This window comes from Ambystoma mexicanum, chromosome 3p (genome assembly GCF_040938575.1).
Source record: "Ambystoma mexicanum isolate Mex_15411 chromosome 3p, UKY_AmexF1_1, whole genome shotgun sequence".
NCBI classification, from domain to species: Eukaryota; Metazoa; Chordata; class Amphibia; order Caudata; family Ambystomatidae; genus Ambystoma; species Ambystoma mexicanum.
In genome coordinates, this window is record NC_090925.1 from 860,633,537 (window position 1) to 860,650,251 (window position 16,715).

At 43.6% G+C, this 16,715-nt stretch overlaps 1 protein-coding gene across 4 annotated transcripts in view; it reads left to right on the forward strand.

Annotated features, from left to right (window-relative positions):
• Positions 1–16,715, forward strand: part of LOC138581009 (serine/threonine-protein kinase TAO2) — a 1,567,916-nt gene that overhangs the window by 800,245 nt on the left and 750,956 nt on the right. For all 4 annotated transcript variants that reach the window (XM_069652009.1, XM_069652012.1, XM_069652010.1 and 1 more), the window contains exon 13: positions 9,540–9,668. In XM_069652009.1, coding sequence (XP_069508110.1) covers positions 9,540–9,668 — 129 coding nt within the window. The remainder of the gene's footprint in view (positions 1–9,539; positions 9,669–16,715) is intronic.

Here is a 16,715-nt window from a genome sequence, read left to right on the forward strand (position 1 = left end):
TTTAGTATGATCTCCTGTTTTGTAAATTGAGATTATGGCTGCTTTCTGTCATGACCCCGGAATTTGCGTACTAGTACCAATCCTACTAAAGAGATCATCACAAAGGTCAGCCCATAATTTTGGATTTTGCTTTCGGCAAAGTTTGATAACCCGTCTGGGCCAGGAGCGCGAGACTTACTTGCTTTATTAATTCAATCGAGTATTTCGTTTTTCGTGAAGTGTATTTCCCACAGTTTAGTGTTTCCTGGGTGCCTTTGTTGGCAGGGGTCCCCGCTGTTTTGTTTGTAAATTTCACTGAAGTGTTCTAGCGACTGATGTTCATCTATGGGGTTGATTTGCTCGAAACCTTTTGTGCTTGATTGTTTATTAGAGACCAAAAGGCTTTGGCATTTTTGTTCTCTATTGCCATCAGCATGTGCTCCAAGTCCTGTTGATATAATTGGGCTCTATAGACTTTTGCCCAATTTCGATGTCTTGCTTTCAGATACCTTGCTTCTGGCTCCATTGTTTTACTCTTTGCCTTTTTTAGGGCCCGTAATTCTTTAGCTAGTTTTTTCTTATTAGGTCATTCCAAGTCAAATGGATGTACATGGGTTTTATTTTTCGAATACACTTGGCCATTGTCTCTAAAGAGTGTAAGACAAGATTTGTATTCTACTCCCAGGGATGGTGTGGCTATCAAGTGATCTATTGCTGTTTTTAGCTGAGGGACCAACTTATTCGTTATATACACAGTCCATTCAGGCCGTTGTTTCCACTTACTTTATGCGGCCCTATTTCCTGGACTTTGATTTGCTTACTCTCGTTTTGACGGGTTGGAGGTACTGCAGGTTAAGATCAGCTGGCTATGGTCGCTCTTAGTAGAATACAGCATTTTTAAAGATTTAATATTTTGGAAGGTGACAGAATCAACGAAGTAGTAGTCTAGAGTTGCACTGGCATTATAGGATCTCCAGGTCATTACACCGAGTCGGTCTCCCTCTACGTTTCTGTTTACCAGGTGGAGTTCTCTGATGTTAATTTCCCTCATCCACTTTTGGGAGCGAGAACCCTTTTGCGGGTTCTTTTGCGTGGTTTCCTTAATTTTTTTATGTTAATACAGTCTGTTTAGGTCCCCTCAAAGAATGATACACAGATTTCCAAACTTGGCACGAAGAGATACTACTCATGACTGATTCCACAAAGGATTCTCCATCTTTAGCTCGACTATTTCAATAAAGGTTAGTAATCGCCTTCGTTGTTTTGACTTCGAGGGTAGAGTTTGCTTCTTGCATTACTAATATTTGAATGAGTGGTGAAGGCGCTGACATTCGTATCACTCTTGAAGTTAAGTTGTTTTTTATGATGGTCCGAATACCTGCCGACGGTCGTCCGGTTGCACACTCATATGCTTTATTCAAATAGCAAGAATGACCGTCTATGATTGGTGTGTTTTGTAGCCAGCATTCTTGCAAGCATATAACTTTGGTTTTCAATAGCTCGTCATTTATGTTGACGAGCAGATGTTTAAAGCCTCTAGTATTCCATGACGCAATCCTAAATATATCTTGGGTCCACTTATTTTCTACTCTTGCTTTCCAGGGATGATGGTAGCCATTCCTATGAGGCGTCTTTGTCAATTCTGGATTTCACCTTATTTGCTGGGAGCCCCCTTATGTCACAGCAGTGTTTGATTGCCCCTTAACAAGTATACGGAAGGCATTTGGTCCCCGCAATATTTTCGGAGAGAATCTAACTGGTCTGAGATCTTCCTCGACCTCATATTCATGTTTTTCATCTTTTTTCATGTCCAACTCCTCTTTTTTCCGTTGGTCTGTGGACAGGAGCACTCCTTTCATTCTCAACAGTTACATCAAAACCTAGGATTCTCAGATCTTTATTTACTGATCATATCAAATTTACAACAACCTTTGAGGTAAAATGGACATACATGAAGTCGGTCTGCCTCTCATTTGTAAAGGCCACTATTTTGATATCCTTTGGATGTATTACTCTCGATTGTGGGACAGGATGTAACAGTCTCATTAGATTAGAGCGATTCAGGATTAGGCCATCTTTTACTTTAGAAATACGCTCTATCGTTAGCTTGTAGACTTCCGTTCCATTATTTTCCAATAGAGAGGATCTATGGAAGCCCCTTCTTTCATTTGAGCTATTGGTTCCATGCTTGACATGCAACTCTGTTTGAGGTTCTTTAAATAAATGCTCAGTTCTGGAGTTGTTTAGCGTTGCCGAAAGGACTTGTTGTGATTTCTTATTTATTCGCCTGGATTCCAGTAGTTCTCGTTTTGCTTGTAAGTTTGCAAACTGTGCATAGCTTGATGGTTCAACAATGGGGTCCATCTGGCCCTCCCTAGCGCGCACATGTTGCTGAGATTTCATTTTCGATCTCATTGATGCTTTCGGCTTCATATACTGACCGAGACAGTAGGGAGTCCTCTTCTTTCCCACTTACAAAACACAGCTCTAGGTCATTAAGCTTGGTTTGGTTTGAAGGTTGTCTCTCGTAATTTTTTTGCAGATTTTGCTTATTTCTACTTTCTATTTTTCCTATATGCGTGGTTTGACTGTTCAGGTGTAACCGATCTCCAATCGGTTTTAGATTGCGAATAAACTTTCTTGTTCTGCCGTTTGACGTTGTTTTGACTGGCGGAAGATTTATTTTTTAAATTTGCGTTACAGTAGTTTTCTTTCCTGTCCTTTACGGTGCCTTTGTTGTCTCTTTCTCCTTCGATTGGGCCTAAGACCTCTTTCAGTACTCTGAGGGTTGTCATTTTGTTTGGAGTCTGAACTTTCTGAGTCTCCTTCTTGGCTTGTGGAAATTTCCTCACCTTCTTTAGTACATTGAAGCTGCTGCAGTGGTGTTGGGGCCCTTTTATTTACCTGAGTGGGCAGCATTGTTCTGATGTGGGTTTTGTCAAGTTTGGCTTTTCAAGTGACTCGATTTTTGTTTTCTTTTGTTTTTTCACTGGTGCCATTTGAGTAGTAGATTTATTTAGTTCAACTTCATCTCATCTATTAGGCGGTTTTCCCTTCGGCTAACTGGCGTGTTGTTTTTGTTAATTGATCTGTCATGGGCGTAATAACTCCTTCTTCGGAATCCACTGTGATATGCACAGGTAGGACGTCTCTTTTCGTTTTTTCTGTTTCGCCCTCCATTTCTTTTGACGTCGGTGGTTGATCTATGTTCAGTTTTCCATTTCGTACGTTTTGTTTTTCGATGTTTATAGTTTCCATCACAAGTTTAGCGGTGTTGTCAGTTGGTATTCCCTGGTCGCATTGGTCCGAAGATATCAGGATCTCTATCTGTTAACTCTCGCCAAGTATTTTCTGCTTGGACCATGATCACCGCCTTTTGATTTTCATTTGAGTTTCTGAGAACTGTCAGGTTTATCCTTTGGCATGAAGTGCCACCTTATCGATTTCAGGTCCGACATAGATTTTGTTCTCTGCTTTTGTCGGACTTCGTTTAGTTTTTGATGCTGTGGTGCTAAGCGGTTTGCCAAGGCGGGATTTATAGGGCCATTTTTCTCACTTGTTTGGAGTACCTTCATAACTTTTGGTGCTCCTTGGCTAACTGCTTCTTCGGCACATATTTCCGTGGGATCCAGGACATTGTTTGAGGATAGATTGAATGTTGGGACCTTAAGTAAAGGCAAGATTTTTGCTATTTCTGGCAGATTCAGTATGTTACAATCCCCTCGTGATTATTTGTGATTTTATTTTCCTTAGTTGACAAACGTACTCTCCGTGAAATATCCTCCGGCATCAACATAAATAGGAGACTCCAAACTTAAGAAAGGAGGTCCGTGTCTCGTTTTGTTACACTTTCCTTGTGGTTCTGTGTCATTCACTTTGTTCTGTGAGGGTGCCTGCTCTATAGATGGGCAGACAGGATCCGCTGAAACCAAAAAATCCCCCAGTGTTCCACGTCCACCCCCCAGCTCCCTCAGCGTTGCACCGCCGTGACGCGCATGCGCACCAAAGAGCTCTGTGGCAGACGTCTGTCTTTTTCTTGAGTTTTGTCGATCGAGCGGGCTGTCTCCATATCTTCCAAGGTCTTGGCGGAAACTCGAGAGTTCTGCCGCAGAGATGCGTCTTCAGCCCCACTGTTATCACCAATATTTAGAGAGGACATCATGAAGTTTGTACACTTTGTAGCACATGTCGAGGTTTGCTCAGGGGCACAGCACTGCGAGGAGTGCACGGGGAGCTGCATAGGGAGCTGTATGCCAGATACCTCTGCCTCTGAGTCCAATTGGAGGCATTTAGTACGACTAAGAGTGCAAAGGGCAGGGTTAGTAGGGATGATAGAAGCCGGATCCATCTTGCCTTTCTGTGACCCTCTGCTACCCTCCTGCTATCACACTGCCAACACTCCGCGGATGTTCCGTGTTCTAGGGCAGTTTTTAAAGATGGTTGCCGCCTCCTTCAGTTGACACAAAAAAACACTCGAGAGCACAGGAACAGACCGTAGTAGAGGATAGGCAGCCACCGTCTTCTAACACTCTGCCTATGTTCCGATGTGTGTCTGTAACTTCTTTACTCTCTCCTTTGCCAAATCCAATCATGTAAAAACTGCTTGTGGTTCTAAGGTAGTATGTAACCCATAGTGGGTTGCCCAACTGAATTGTATATAAGTACTTGAGTATTTTTACTTGGCTTGAAATATTTAAAGCCTGCCTTGGTGTGTAATATTGCAACACACAGTGTGATTTTGATAACTTACCGGTGTAGTTTTTTTTACTTAGTATTTCTGCCAAGTGTTAACTGAACTATACAATAGTTCCCCTTCCCTGCTTGGTCAACACAACTTGAGAGTTGCTCATCTTTAGGGAGAATTCTCAGAAATGTGCTAATTCCCTTCCACCTTAGAGACCCCCAGCTTTTTCTGCTGGACTTAAGGACTTTTAATTTATAACCTGGAGAGAGTGAGACCGTTTTCCTAGAGACCGTTTTCCTACTCTTTCATGTACTTTTCTGTGTTTTGGAATGCGTTTCTTTTGACTTTGGAGTCTGACAAACTCCATAGGCATCATATTTACATTGTGACACACACCACCTTCAGTGCAGTGGCACAGGGAAGTCTCTCAGATTTCCCAAAGGTTTAAGTACTTTCTCTTGGTGAAACTTCTGTTTCCAAGAGCAGTAAAGTGAAAATGACTTTACTTACATGTTTGTAACTTTCTAGACCCTGCACACACTTACAATAGGGTGCTGGAGGGATTACTTAGTAGTCCCTTTGTCTAGTTTCTCACATAACATTTTTATGTTAACCTTGCTACAGTTAATTGCTGGTGGCAGTGGATTACTTTTTCCTACCATTCTGTGTTTTTACTGCGGGCTGCAATTGCAGCTGCAGTAAGGCACCCATGGGTGCCCATTTTGTCAAAAAGGCCCCGGTCTTCTTTTTTTTGCCATTTCTTGTTGGAAAGGTCCTTCTTGAGATTTACTCTGCTCGCCAAAACGGATTTGGTCCTTTGTTCGTTTTGTCTTTGGTGGAATTCACTGGTGAAGCCCACCTCTGGCTCCAGCATTTCTGGCAGGGGCAGGAAGGGAGGGAGGTCCCTGAAACTCACTGTGCTTAATCCCCTTGGTTACAGGAATGCATCCAAAGGTGATTAGCTGGCTGGCTGTCCTCGGAGGACAGCCAACCTGCTGTGTGATTGACAGCTATGCTGTAAATGAATGGCAGAAACCTGCATAAATGGCAAGGGTTTTTGCTGGAAGACGCTTGCTGCAACTCCTGGACCATTAGTTTACCCGGTGAGGCCTTGCTGCATTGCCGAAGCTCCGAATTCGCCTCGACTAGAGAAGCCCTGGAACGGACGACTTCTCTCTTTGGTTTGGTGGGACCAATCGATCCCAAAGCGAACTTGTCTGTACAGCCTCTCGGAGCTGACTGTACTCCGATTGCTGCTGCAGGAACCGATTGCCAGGGAGAGGAACACCAGATCCAGTTCATCGTTTTTAAGTCAGACCTGAGCTCCAGGAAGATCCTCCGGACTCCCTTGAAGCAGGACTGACCAAACCTGAGCCACCTCAACAGAGTACTGGACCCCAGATGCGAGGAAAGTTCATAAAGTTATCCGAGAACCGCAGTGGTGCTGTTTGCAAGAGCCACAAGGAGCTGAAACTGCAAAGTTCTGCGGATCTGAAGCTTGCCGATTTCTACCGCTGACCTTCAATTTGTAGTGCAGGAGTCTGCAGAAATCCTCCCTCTTGTCCCAATGACTGAGGCCCAGGAACAGGATCTGCAGACTTAAACAGGGACAGAAGACAGCTGGAACCAATTTCTTCTAACCAAAGGTACTGTAAAACGGTATTACCCAAATTGACCTTTTACAATTGACCTTTAGTCCTAATTGACCTAATTATAGTGGTCCTAATTTACTTTCTGCACAATTGACCTTTATTATTTTAGTTATTGTATGTATGTATTAGGTTGGTTTTGGATTATAAATGATATAAGAGGATTGGGTGGGAAGTTGCAAGGGTTTTTGGATTGGGTGGGGGGTTTTGGGGGGTTTCCCCCTGCATATATGTCTTAATTGACATTCTAAATTAGGCCAATTCACCTGATATCAATTGTGAAAAGGTCAATTAGTATACAACCCTGTAAAACTAAGGGGAGTTACCTCTTGTTGTGTAGCCTTGCTAGTTCTCAGTGGAGACTTGTCTTGGTTGCTTTTGCAGAGTTGCTAGCAGCTTTGCCCCTCACAAGCCTCCCAGCTTTTGGCCCTACAGAGGTTTGATATTATTACACAAACTTCTAAAACATTGTGCAAGACTTTTTACCTACCTGCAAGAAGTGCTTCAGCTCACCTAGACGTTTGCTCCACTAACATTGGCTGTCCTGGATCCCTGAAAGACTCTTCTTACCTCTGACATTGCGCTTTACCTTTCCCCCAGAAATGGTTAATTTACTTTGCATTGGTGGGTTCAAAAAATACTTAGCTGCTTAAGAATAATTGTTAGCCATTGTTTTATTTACTTTTCTTTTCCTTTTGACACCAAACTCGGTATTGCTCTAAATGTACCAGAGATAGATCCATGTCCACAGTGTGCTGGTTGTCATCTCAGGGTGTAGGAAGTATATCTGTGTGCCATCCCAAATGGGTATCTACTGATTTACTGAAACTGAGTCTGTAGTTTTGAAGTATATTTTGTTACATATATTTGCTCCCTTCTAAAGAAGGCTTATTCAACTGGCTGTTCAATTAATAAATAATAGTTTAATCAAGAAACCTTGAAAGTAAGTGTTTATTTGGATACTCGTCACTGTGGCTCTCTGTATAATAACCCTACAGCTCACATTGACCCCTCTTGAGATGAGCCTGGCTGCTCAGTCACTCTACCAACTTGTGTAGTACATGCTTATACCAAAGGTGGGGTAACTATTGCCAAGAGGACAAGGCTGGTGCAGTCTCTCACGGGGTACTGCATACAATCATGCCGAACACTCATTGTTATGAAAGATTTCTCTTGTTGCAGCTTTCCCCCTATAGTTTTTACGGATCCATTCTTTTTGCTTTGTTTTTACACCTGTTCTGACTTTTTGCAGGCAAGTAAAGCTTTCAGCTTCACTTCACTTTTGCTCATTGTTATGGCGAAACGGATCAGTCCTTCAGACGATCAGTACTGGGAAATTGTTTTCCTTTTTAATTCTATAGTTTAACATTGCACGCACCACCTCACAGTGCAGCGGGAATATTTTTGTATCACCCTAGCTTTTTACACATGGGATTTGTGGTTACAGTAATATGTGCCCAAAGACAAGTTGGTGGCAGCAGATGCATATTTGCAATTGTTGCATTATTTTAGTGTGCAAATTTGCATTTACCGCATGTGGCTGGCTACTAAATATTGTTTGTGCCCTAAAATGGTGGTGCCACAAGAGTTTTGCTTGCTTCTGTGGCAATATTGTGTGCCCTTCTGCCTGCCTTGCAAGGTTAGGAAATTCCTTATGACGTCATAAACCTGCGCTGCAAAGCTGCTGCTTTTACATGCTAGTAATGCCTTTGTGTGTGTTCCAGGAACGTGTCGAACTGTCTAGTTTAGGTGTGGAGCAAATGTGAAACCAGTATCTGCCCCTGACTGGACAACTACTGGCTGTTTGGTGCAGATTTGGACTTGCTGCCAGCTCGATTTTCGAGAACAATAGCACCTCTGCAGCCATTTCATCAGATTCTTGTTGTAGCCAAGAATCCCTCATAAAACTGCATGCTGAAGATCTGAGAGACTCCCAAAATCGTCCATCATCCCTTCCTGTGTCCGGCCCTGTGAAGCCCTGTTTTAATACCTGATCTCTGAAGAAGCGGAGTGGTGCTTCAGCCCTTGGGTTAGTGGGACCAACTAGTCTCCCCACCTTCTTGAGGATCCTGCCCTTTTGAACCTTAAGAAGGTGCCTCTGGACTGACCAGTGGACAGATCAGCTACCTCGTTGGAAGTGTTGCAGTTTTCCAGAATTTTGGTGGTTGTCTGCTTCTGCCACAAGTCACCTCCTTGCGTTTGTGTCCCAGCATCAAGTGATGCTGTCCTGGAGCAGCTTCTGTGAGCGTGATTGGAAGGACACCCGCTGTTGCCTGTGTGCAGTGACTGTTGCTGGAACTCGCCTTTCTTCAACCTGTGAAGTGTCGAGAGGAGGCCTGCATTTCTTCTTCGACAGAGGTTGCATTATGCAGCTGCACCAGACTTGAATCTCTGAACTCTGCTGGGCACTGCTCACCGGAACCAGCGGCAGATGATCGAGCCTCCAGACAATCCACATCACTTGGGACAATCTGAGTCAGGATAGTAAGCAAAAGCAGTGCATCTGTCATCTCTTCCCCCCCGCCCTACAACCTCCCTTCCCCTCTTCCTCCTCAGGATAACATTGTGAACAAGTCCCTTTGTCTCCTTATTCCGTTCCACTTACCTTTTGGACGTCAAACCTGGGTTGAGCATCCTGGCCCTAGCCTTGGCTCTGGATTAAAAGAAAACACATTTGCCTCCTGGCCTATTTTGGTGCCTTATTTGAACTATGTGGACTACTTGCAATCTATTACCATCTCTCGTTAATTCTTAAATTAAGTTAAGCCTGACTGCTGTGCTATTGCTACTACTTAACCATTTTGCTGATGCAACTGAAAACCTTTAGGTTAGATGGCTATAAAGCTCCCAACAGAGGTTTGTGAATTCTCCGTAACTATCTGACATAGGAAATGTAGTAATAATTCTAGAGGTTTCATCAGTGCCTGGTGTCCATACTATTCCCTGAACTTGCAAGTAGGATCTTTCCAACACAGTGAAGGCTTCAAATGGAATCCCTTTTGGGTCCTCGAAGAATTTGTTGTGGATTTGAAATTTGTGAAGTGAACCAGTTTAATACCTCTACAGAAGTTCTCTTTTTGGTTGTTCAACTTTGTAAATGCACAAATGAACAAAACGTCTGTGCCCTTTTATCCTCTTTGGTGATACCTGTCTTCTCACCTAGCAAGCAGTTCTTGGGGCATTGTTTTCGGTTTACAACTCTGTCTCACTTGCATTTTCTGTTTCAGGAGCATGATAACCTCTATGATGACCCCTACCAGCCAGAGATGGAACCTCAACCATCATCCACAGCTGCCCGCCGGAGAGCGTATTGTCGCAACCGCGACCACTTTGCCACCATTCGCACTGCTTCTCTGGTAAGGATTTGGCAGTGGTGTGTACCCCTCTGGCTGCAAGATGAGTAGAAGGATACGTTTGTACTTCAATATGGGCTGAAAACGGGCTATTCCGTAGGTTAAATGACATTTATGCACCTTAAACGACCTGTATAGATTAATAAGCTTTGGCAGGATTTGAATAAGTGTTAGCGTCCATGTGTAGGTCTTTGAATGAAGTCTGGTAGTTATTCAAACAGTCACTGTTCTAATAGGTGCATAGTGAACAAAATAACACCATTAATCTGGTTTAATGGGGCTACTATTCCCAGGGCCCAGAAAAGTAAGGATGCAAAACTAAGCTTTCTATTCGTTTTTACTATTAAAGGCCATCTTTTTGGTGTTTTCTTTCATACTTGTGGCATGTTGTGCCTACTGTATGGTATCTTAATTTTGCATAGCCGAATTAATTTATAGGAATATAACCCAGTGTGCAAGCACTAAGGCATCCATGCCTGGCCATGCTCATACAATGTCTCTGCCTTCAGGCTTCTTCTGACATTCTTGTTCCCTTCCACTCTGGTCTGACTGGACATGACTACACAGTGTCAAGTTTCTGTCGTTTAGCTTACATGGATTTGTTTTGCCGAGCTCCTGTTCTATTCTGCTAACAATGTGATTTTAGATTGCAAATCCTGCTCATGCCAGTTCCCTCTGACAGATCCACTTTTGCTCTGTTTAGAGTGTTTGGGCCTAGACCATGTGTAGGACCTCCATGCAAACATATGGCAGTTTCCTAGAAATGCTGTTTCTGTGCGATTGTTTTTTTTTATTTCTTTTTTTATTTTATTTTCTTATTGGGGACTGTTGTGCTGGCACCCACGACTGGCGCTAGTGAGGAACTGCATATTTGATGAAAGGTTAAACACATCACACTTTTTTTTCCCCTCTTCACACTGCCCAGAATACACATTTGAGTGTGCCCTGATCTGTGGAAGGGACTTCAAGGTCTTCGCCGGATGATCACTTTGGTCCTGAGGGCACAATCCCTTGCTTGTTAGAACCCCACACCCTCTTGCCTTTTTTGTGAGAACCTGAATGCCCTGACCATTATCCCCAGTGAGTAACATCTATTGCCTACTGGAGCCTCCAAAGTGTCATGTTTTTGCTTCCTTTGGGGCCCCATGGTGGTGGCTAATGCAAATAAACCCATTAGTTAGCCTGGTTGAGTAAGCTTTCCCAGATAGGGTACCGCCATTCTGGTTAGTGGCAGTCAAACCTCATGTTTGACTGCACACTGTGTGGCCATTTTTGTCAAGGTCCAATCTTGAATCTTCCTGCAGGAGTGATGCTGGCCCACCAGACCCCCTAGATGTGCCAATTCAACAATCTCAAAAAGATATAATTACTAAACTGGCACACCCAAGGGGAAAGGGGAATGGAGAACAAAACAAAAGCAGATCTTCACTGGTATTCTATGTAGACCTCTTCTCTACTGGTTATTCATCTGGAACTGGTGTACTGGCTATATGCTTCTTCAGTGTTGTGTCTGTGAAGATCTAAACACATATAATATTCTATTAATATTACTCTAATTAATTTGAATTACTTTTATATGTATTTAGTTAAATAACATATATGTATATATACCTGCAGCCTATGCTGAATAGCTGATAAGCTTATTATTGTTTAGTATCTTTAAATATGTTCTTTGATCTCTTCTTTTAATTCAAACTTAAAACCTTGGAGTCTTAGTTAATTATGAAGCAAAAATTGTCCAAAATATACTTCAAGAATATGACTTGGAAAATAAATGTCCTTGACTGCGTGTTTATAAATTTCTCCAAATCACAATGAATTGTTAACGGTATTTTTTCTTGGTAACTTTCACTTTTACTGAGGAACAAATGTTGACAAGGAATAAGCTGCTATTAAAGTCCGGAAATAGCGTGCTCATTCCTTAACTGAAATAGATACAGGAATATTAGATGAAGATGTGCTCTGAAAAATAACAAAGCAAACAAAAAATAACTCGCCTCAAATCCAAACCGCGCCTTCATAAAATGAACCGCGCATTTGAAGAGGAGCTGCACACACCTCGCACTCTTGAAAGGGACCGCGCTGTAGCAGATGACTGTGCACTGTAAAGGAGCCGCGCATACCGGAACGGAAACGCGCTGCTGAAGATGACCGCGCACTTAAAAGGAACCGCGCACACCACGCGATCAGGAAAAAAACCGCGCACCAAAGGAGAACCAAGTATCAACACAGATGCCACGCCTGCCGCGCAACCAATATCACAAAAATATTTCATGCGTCACAACCAGGAAGTAAATATAAACAAAAGAAAGACGTCAGATACACGTCTACTGGTCCGTTCCTCGAAGTATCTAAAACCAATGTCACGCGCACGCGAACATTCAAATAAATATTTTCTTTTGGTTAGTATAGAAATTTAGTATTTTAAAAACACTATAATAGTATAAACACAATTATACAATATTGACCTAAGATCAGCATATTAATCCTACTAAACGCTAAATAAGAGAAAAGTAACTGCAGCCGCAAGTACTAAAAACCAAACGTTCACTTATCAGACGGTAAACAACACGAACTTGAGCACATTTAAGTTCATTGCATTGTAGAATTATAGTTCAAAAAATATTTCTTGACTCAACTTGTAAATGTCATTTTGATAACAAATAATAATGATTTTCCACTCATGGATTTAGCTTGCTTCATCTGTATAGAATATAGTTCTTTCAATGCTGGATAAGTTCTTCTTGAACTACTTTATCTTCTCCAGAGTAACTTCTTCTTAATTTCTCAAATTCAAATTTAGTTAAATTTTCTTCAGAGATAAAATAACTGCTACCTTCCTCTAAGGAAACTGGAATGAAAGGAAATTAGACACTTCCTGATTAGATTAACATTAAGGAAATTTATTTAAATAATCTAATGTGAAATTCATAATCAACATCCGTACCTCATTCAACCATACTTCTACATATGTGTGTGATGGTGTAATCTCTTAAATGAGGATTTTCTAGTATAGTGTGTCTTAAAACATGTGTAAATGTGCCATGGGATCCTGACAATTTTCCCCAGACCAACTTTCTTGCTCTGTGAGAAATTCCTAAAATAGCAACTCTAGTTTGGGGTGGAGAGGAGGAAACAATATGTGATCTGGATTGAAAATAGTGAAATTTCTCATCTGAGCTCTGGCATGGAAGGGGCGTCGGTGGGTTTGCCATGTTGTCGAAGGTCTGTGGAATCCCCATCCCTGAGTTTTCTCACGAAGATATGCAAGAAATTTTGAATGTTTGCGACCAGCCTTTATTGGCCTGCCGAGAAATGTTTGAATGTTGTATGGGTTTCTGATTGGAGGTTATGTCCACTTTTTACCCCAGATTTTGGAGATCTAGTGGCCGAGTGTCCACTAGTACTCTGTCAACGATGGGTTTTGTTCTCAAAGCATGAGGATTTTAAAAAAAAAGGATTAACCCATGCAAGGCCACAGCGGCTATTCAGCTTCACTTAATTTCTGTGGTCCCTGGACTCTGCCTGAAGTATTTTATTCTCCTTTGGAAAGAAGATTGACGATCATCTCAAGGGTATAAAAACTGACACCGAAACGGCACAAGCCACAAGTTCCCTTAAGGACAAAGATCGTAGATCCTTTCGATCCTTTTGAGGTGCGTCCTCAAAATACAGGGGTTTCAGCCGCCCCTCCTACAATAAAAAAAACAGAGTGACACCTTTCAAGACAGATACCATCGGTCAACAAACAGCTACACCTGTAGGGACAAGCGTGGCTCCAACCACACCAAGACTCAGAGCAAGCAAAATTGATAATCCTCCTCCTCCCCTCTCACGACGCACCCCGGTGGGAGGTAGAATAAGCCGTTTTTACGAACATTGGCTAAAATTAACATCATACCAGTGGGCGCTACAGGTGGTCCGCGAAGGTCACACCATCGAATTGCTGGACCAACTTCCATTTCTTGCCCCCGTTCCACACAAGGCGCATCATCTGAAGCAGGTCATTCTGGAGGTTCACAAGCTACTCCTAAAAGCAGCTATAGAGTCGGTACCATACCAACAAATGGGAAGAGGTTTCTACTCCCGTTTTTTCTGGTGAAGAAGATAAACGGTCAGTGGAGACCGATTCTGGATTTGAGAGCGCTCAACAAGTTTATCAAGCGCATCAAATTCAAGATGACGTCTCTTCAGAACATTCTTCCATGGCTCAACCAACACGACTTCCTGGCCGCCCTTGACCTGGAGGACGCGTATTTCCACATTCCCATTCATCCGGCCCACAGGCAATTCTTCAGGTTTGCCATAGGGGAGTCACATTTTCAGTTTCGTGTCCTCCCATTCGGCCTAAAATCAGCACCAAGAGTGTTTACCAAGTGCCTGGCACCGGTGGCAGCATACCTCAGAAGGTCGGGAACGTAAGTCTTCCCTTATTTCGACGATTGGCTCACTCAAACTGGCGTGCCTCGTAGTGGAGAGAACAATAAAACTCTTGAAAGAGTTGGGTTTCTCGATAAACGAGGAAAAATCCTGCCCCTTTCCCAGCAAGACAGTGCTGTTTCTGGGAGCAGAACTCAACACCAGCATACCCAGAGTAAGACATTCAGAGGACAGAATATCTGCACTAACTCATCGGTCTTCATGGTTTCAAAGCAACGGGACGACCATGGTCCGCTCCCTCAAATCTCTTCTGGGCATGATGTCCTCATGCATATTCCTCATACCAAATTACAGACTGCACATGAGGCCAATCCAAGAGACCCTGGACCACCAGTGGAAGCAGGCAATCTCGTCATGGGAGGATATCATACAACTACCAGTGACTTTTTCACAAAGACCTCCGATGGTGTAGCATGCCTCAAAACCTGCTACGGGGAATGCCTTTCCAATCTCCAACTTCAACCCTTCTCCTCAGGACGGATGCCTCGCTATCGGGCTGGTGAGCGCATTTAGCAGGTCTACAAACCCAAGGCACTTGGTCCACCCAAGACTCTCAACTGCACATCAATGTGTTAGAGCTCAGGGCAATTCGATGGGTGCTGAAAGCCTTCTTAAGAGTACTGGCAGGGAAGGGGTGGGCCGTTCAAACAGACAACACGATCTTGATGCACTACACGAACAAACAAGGGGGAACAAGGTCGTAATTGTTATCACAAGAAGCTCAAAAGCTATGGACCTGGGCTTTGCATCACAAGGTCCACATCAAGGCAGAACACCTACCAGGAGTGGACAATGTCCTGGCAGACAAGTTAAGCTGAGATTATGCAGCATCCCACGAATGGGAGCTGGACGAAGCAGAAACCTGGTGGATTTTCCACATGTGGGGACGTCCACAGATCGAACTTTTTGCCACCCCGTCCAACAAAAATGACAGGTTCGACTCCAGGTATCCAGAACACCTCTCGATGGGGGACGCCTTCTCAGTGGACTGGACAAGCAAGTTCCTTTGTCTTCCCTCCGATCCCACTCATAACGAGAGTGCTAAGCAGACTGAAAGAACAGGCCTGCTTGATGATCCTGATAGCGCCGGATTGGGCTCGCCAGGTTTGGTGTCCAACCCTGCATCGCCTGTCTCTGACCCCGATTTGCCTCAAAGTTCATCAGAGCCTCTTAATGCAACAAGGTCGGAAGGTGCTCCACCACGACCCAGCGAGCCTGTTACTGCATGCTTTCTGTTACTGCATGGTTCCTGAGCAGCGAACATTAATTGATCTGAATCTTCCTGCAGAATGCTTCGACGTAATCGAGGCCTCTAGGGCCACTTCTACACAAACAACCTACATTCGGAAATTGACTCGTTTTACCAAATGGTGTGAAACATCTTCAGTGAAGCCGCTCTTTGCTTCCATCGAACAAATACTGCCGTACCTGTTGCACCTAGTGAAAGCAGGGCTTTCCCTTTCATCCATCAAGGTGCATTTGTCCGCCATATCGGTATACACGACTAACGCAGGTCAATAATCTTTGCTCACCAAACCGGCTATCAAAATATTCTTAAAAGGATTCATTCATACTTTCCCGCCAACTTCTGCACCAGTTCCTGCATGGATCCTGAACACAGTCCTAGCAGCGCTCATGGAGCCACCATACGAACCATCCTGGAAAGGAGCTTTCTTAGTAGCCATTACGTCAGCCAGGAGGATTAGCGAGCTGCAAGCCCTGTCTTCAGAGCCTCCTTTCACCTTGTTTCTTAGAGACCGCGTCATACTAAGGACACACCCGAATTTTTTCCCAAGGTACTGTCAGAAATGACTCTCACCGAGCGCATCGTATTTTCTACCTTCTTCATGAATCACTCATCCGATGTTGCAAGGGTCCTAAAGTTCTACATTCATTGAACTAAAGAATTTCGCTCCTCGGCTAGACTCTTCATTGCATTTGCTGGCCGGATTAAAGGACAAAACATTTAAAAGCAGAGTTTGGCACGTTGGGTTTCCCAATGTATCAGCCACTGCCATCAGTCTAAAGACGATCCACTTGCTAGACCTCCTTCAGCTCACTCCACTAGAGGGAGGGCAGCTTCGGTTGAATTTCACGCTGGAGTACTATTGAAAGACATCTGCAGAGCTGCAACTCTGGAGCACTCTGCATACGTTAGCCAAACATTACTGCCTGGCAGAAGATACCAGCAAAGAGTCAGCAGTGGGACAAGTGGTTCTCTGCCATCTCTATGCGTAAGGTAGGAGCAGCCTTCTCTTCTCACCTTCCCTGGTAATGTAACCTGTTACTTGTTGTATAGTAAGGCCAGTAGAAGGATCTGCAGAATGTACATAAGGTATGGGCATGGCCTAACTGCTTGGTATTCTATTCAAGCATCTGAATCTATGAAATATCCAATTCTGGAGAAGTTTTAGTTACTTACCTGTATTTCTCCAGCATTGGTATCTTTCATAGATTCACATGCGCCCGCCTCCCCTGAGAGGCTGCTCCCTCTTCCCAGCAGCCATCTATTCCTGTAGTCTTCTACGGCTCAAAATTTGAAGATGGCTGCTGGGGGCGGAGCTTAAACCCTGCCACCTCATTGGTTGGGGCCATAAGGACCAAAGTGAG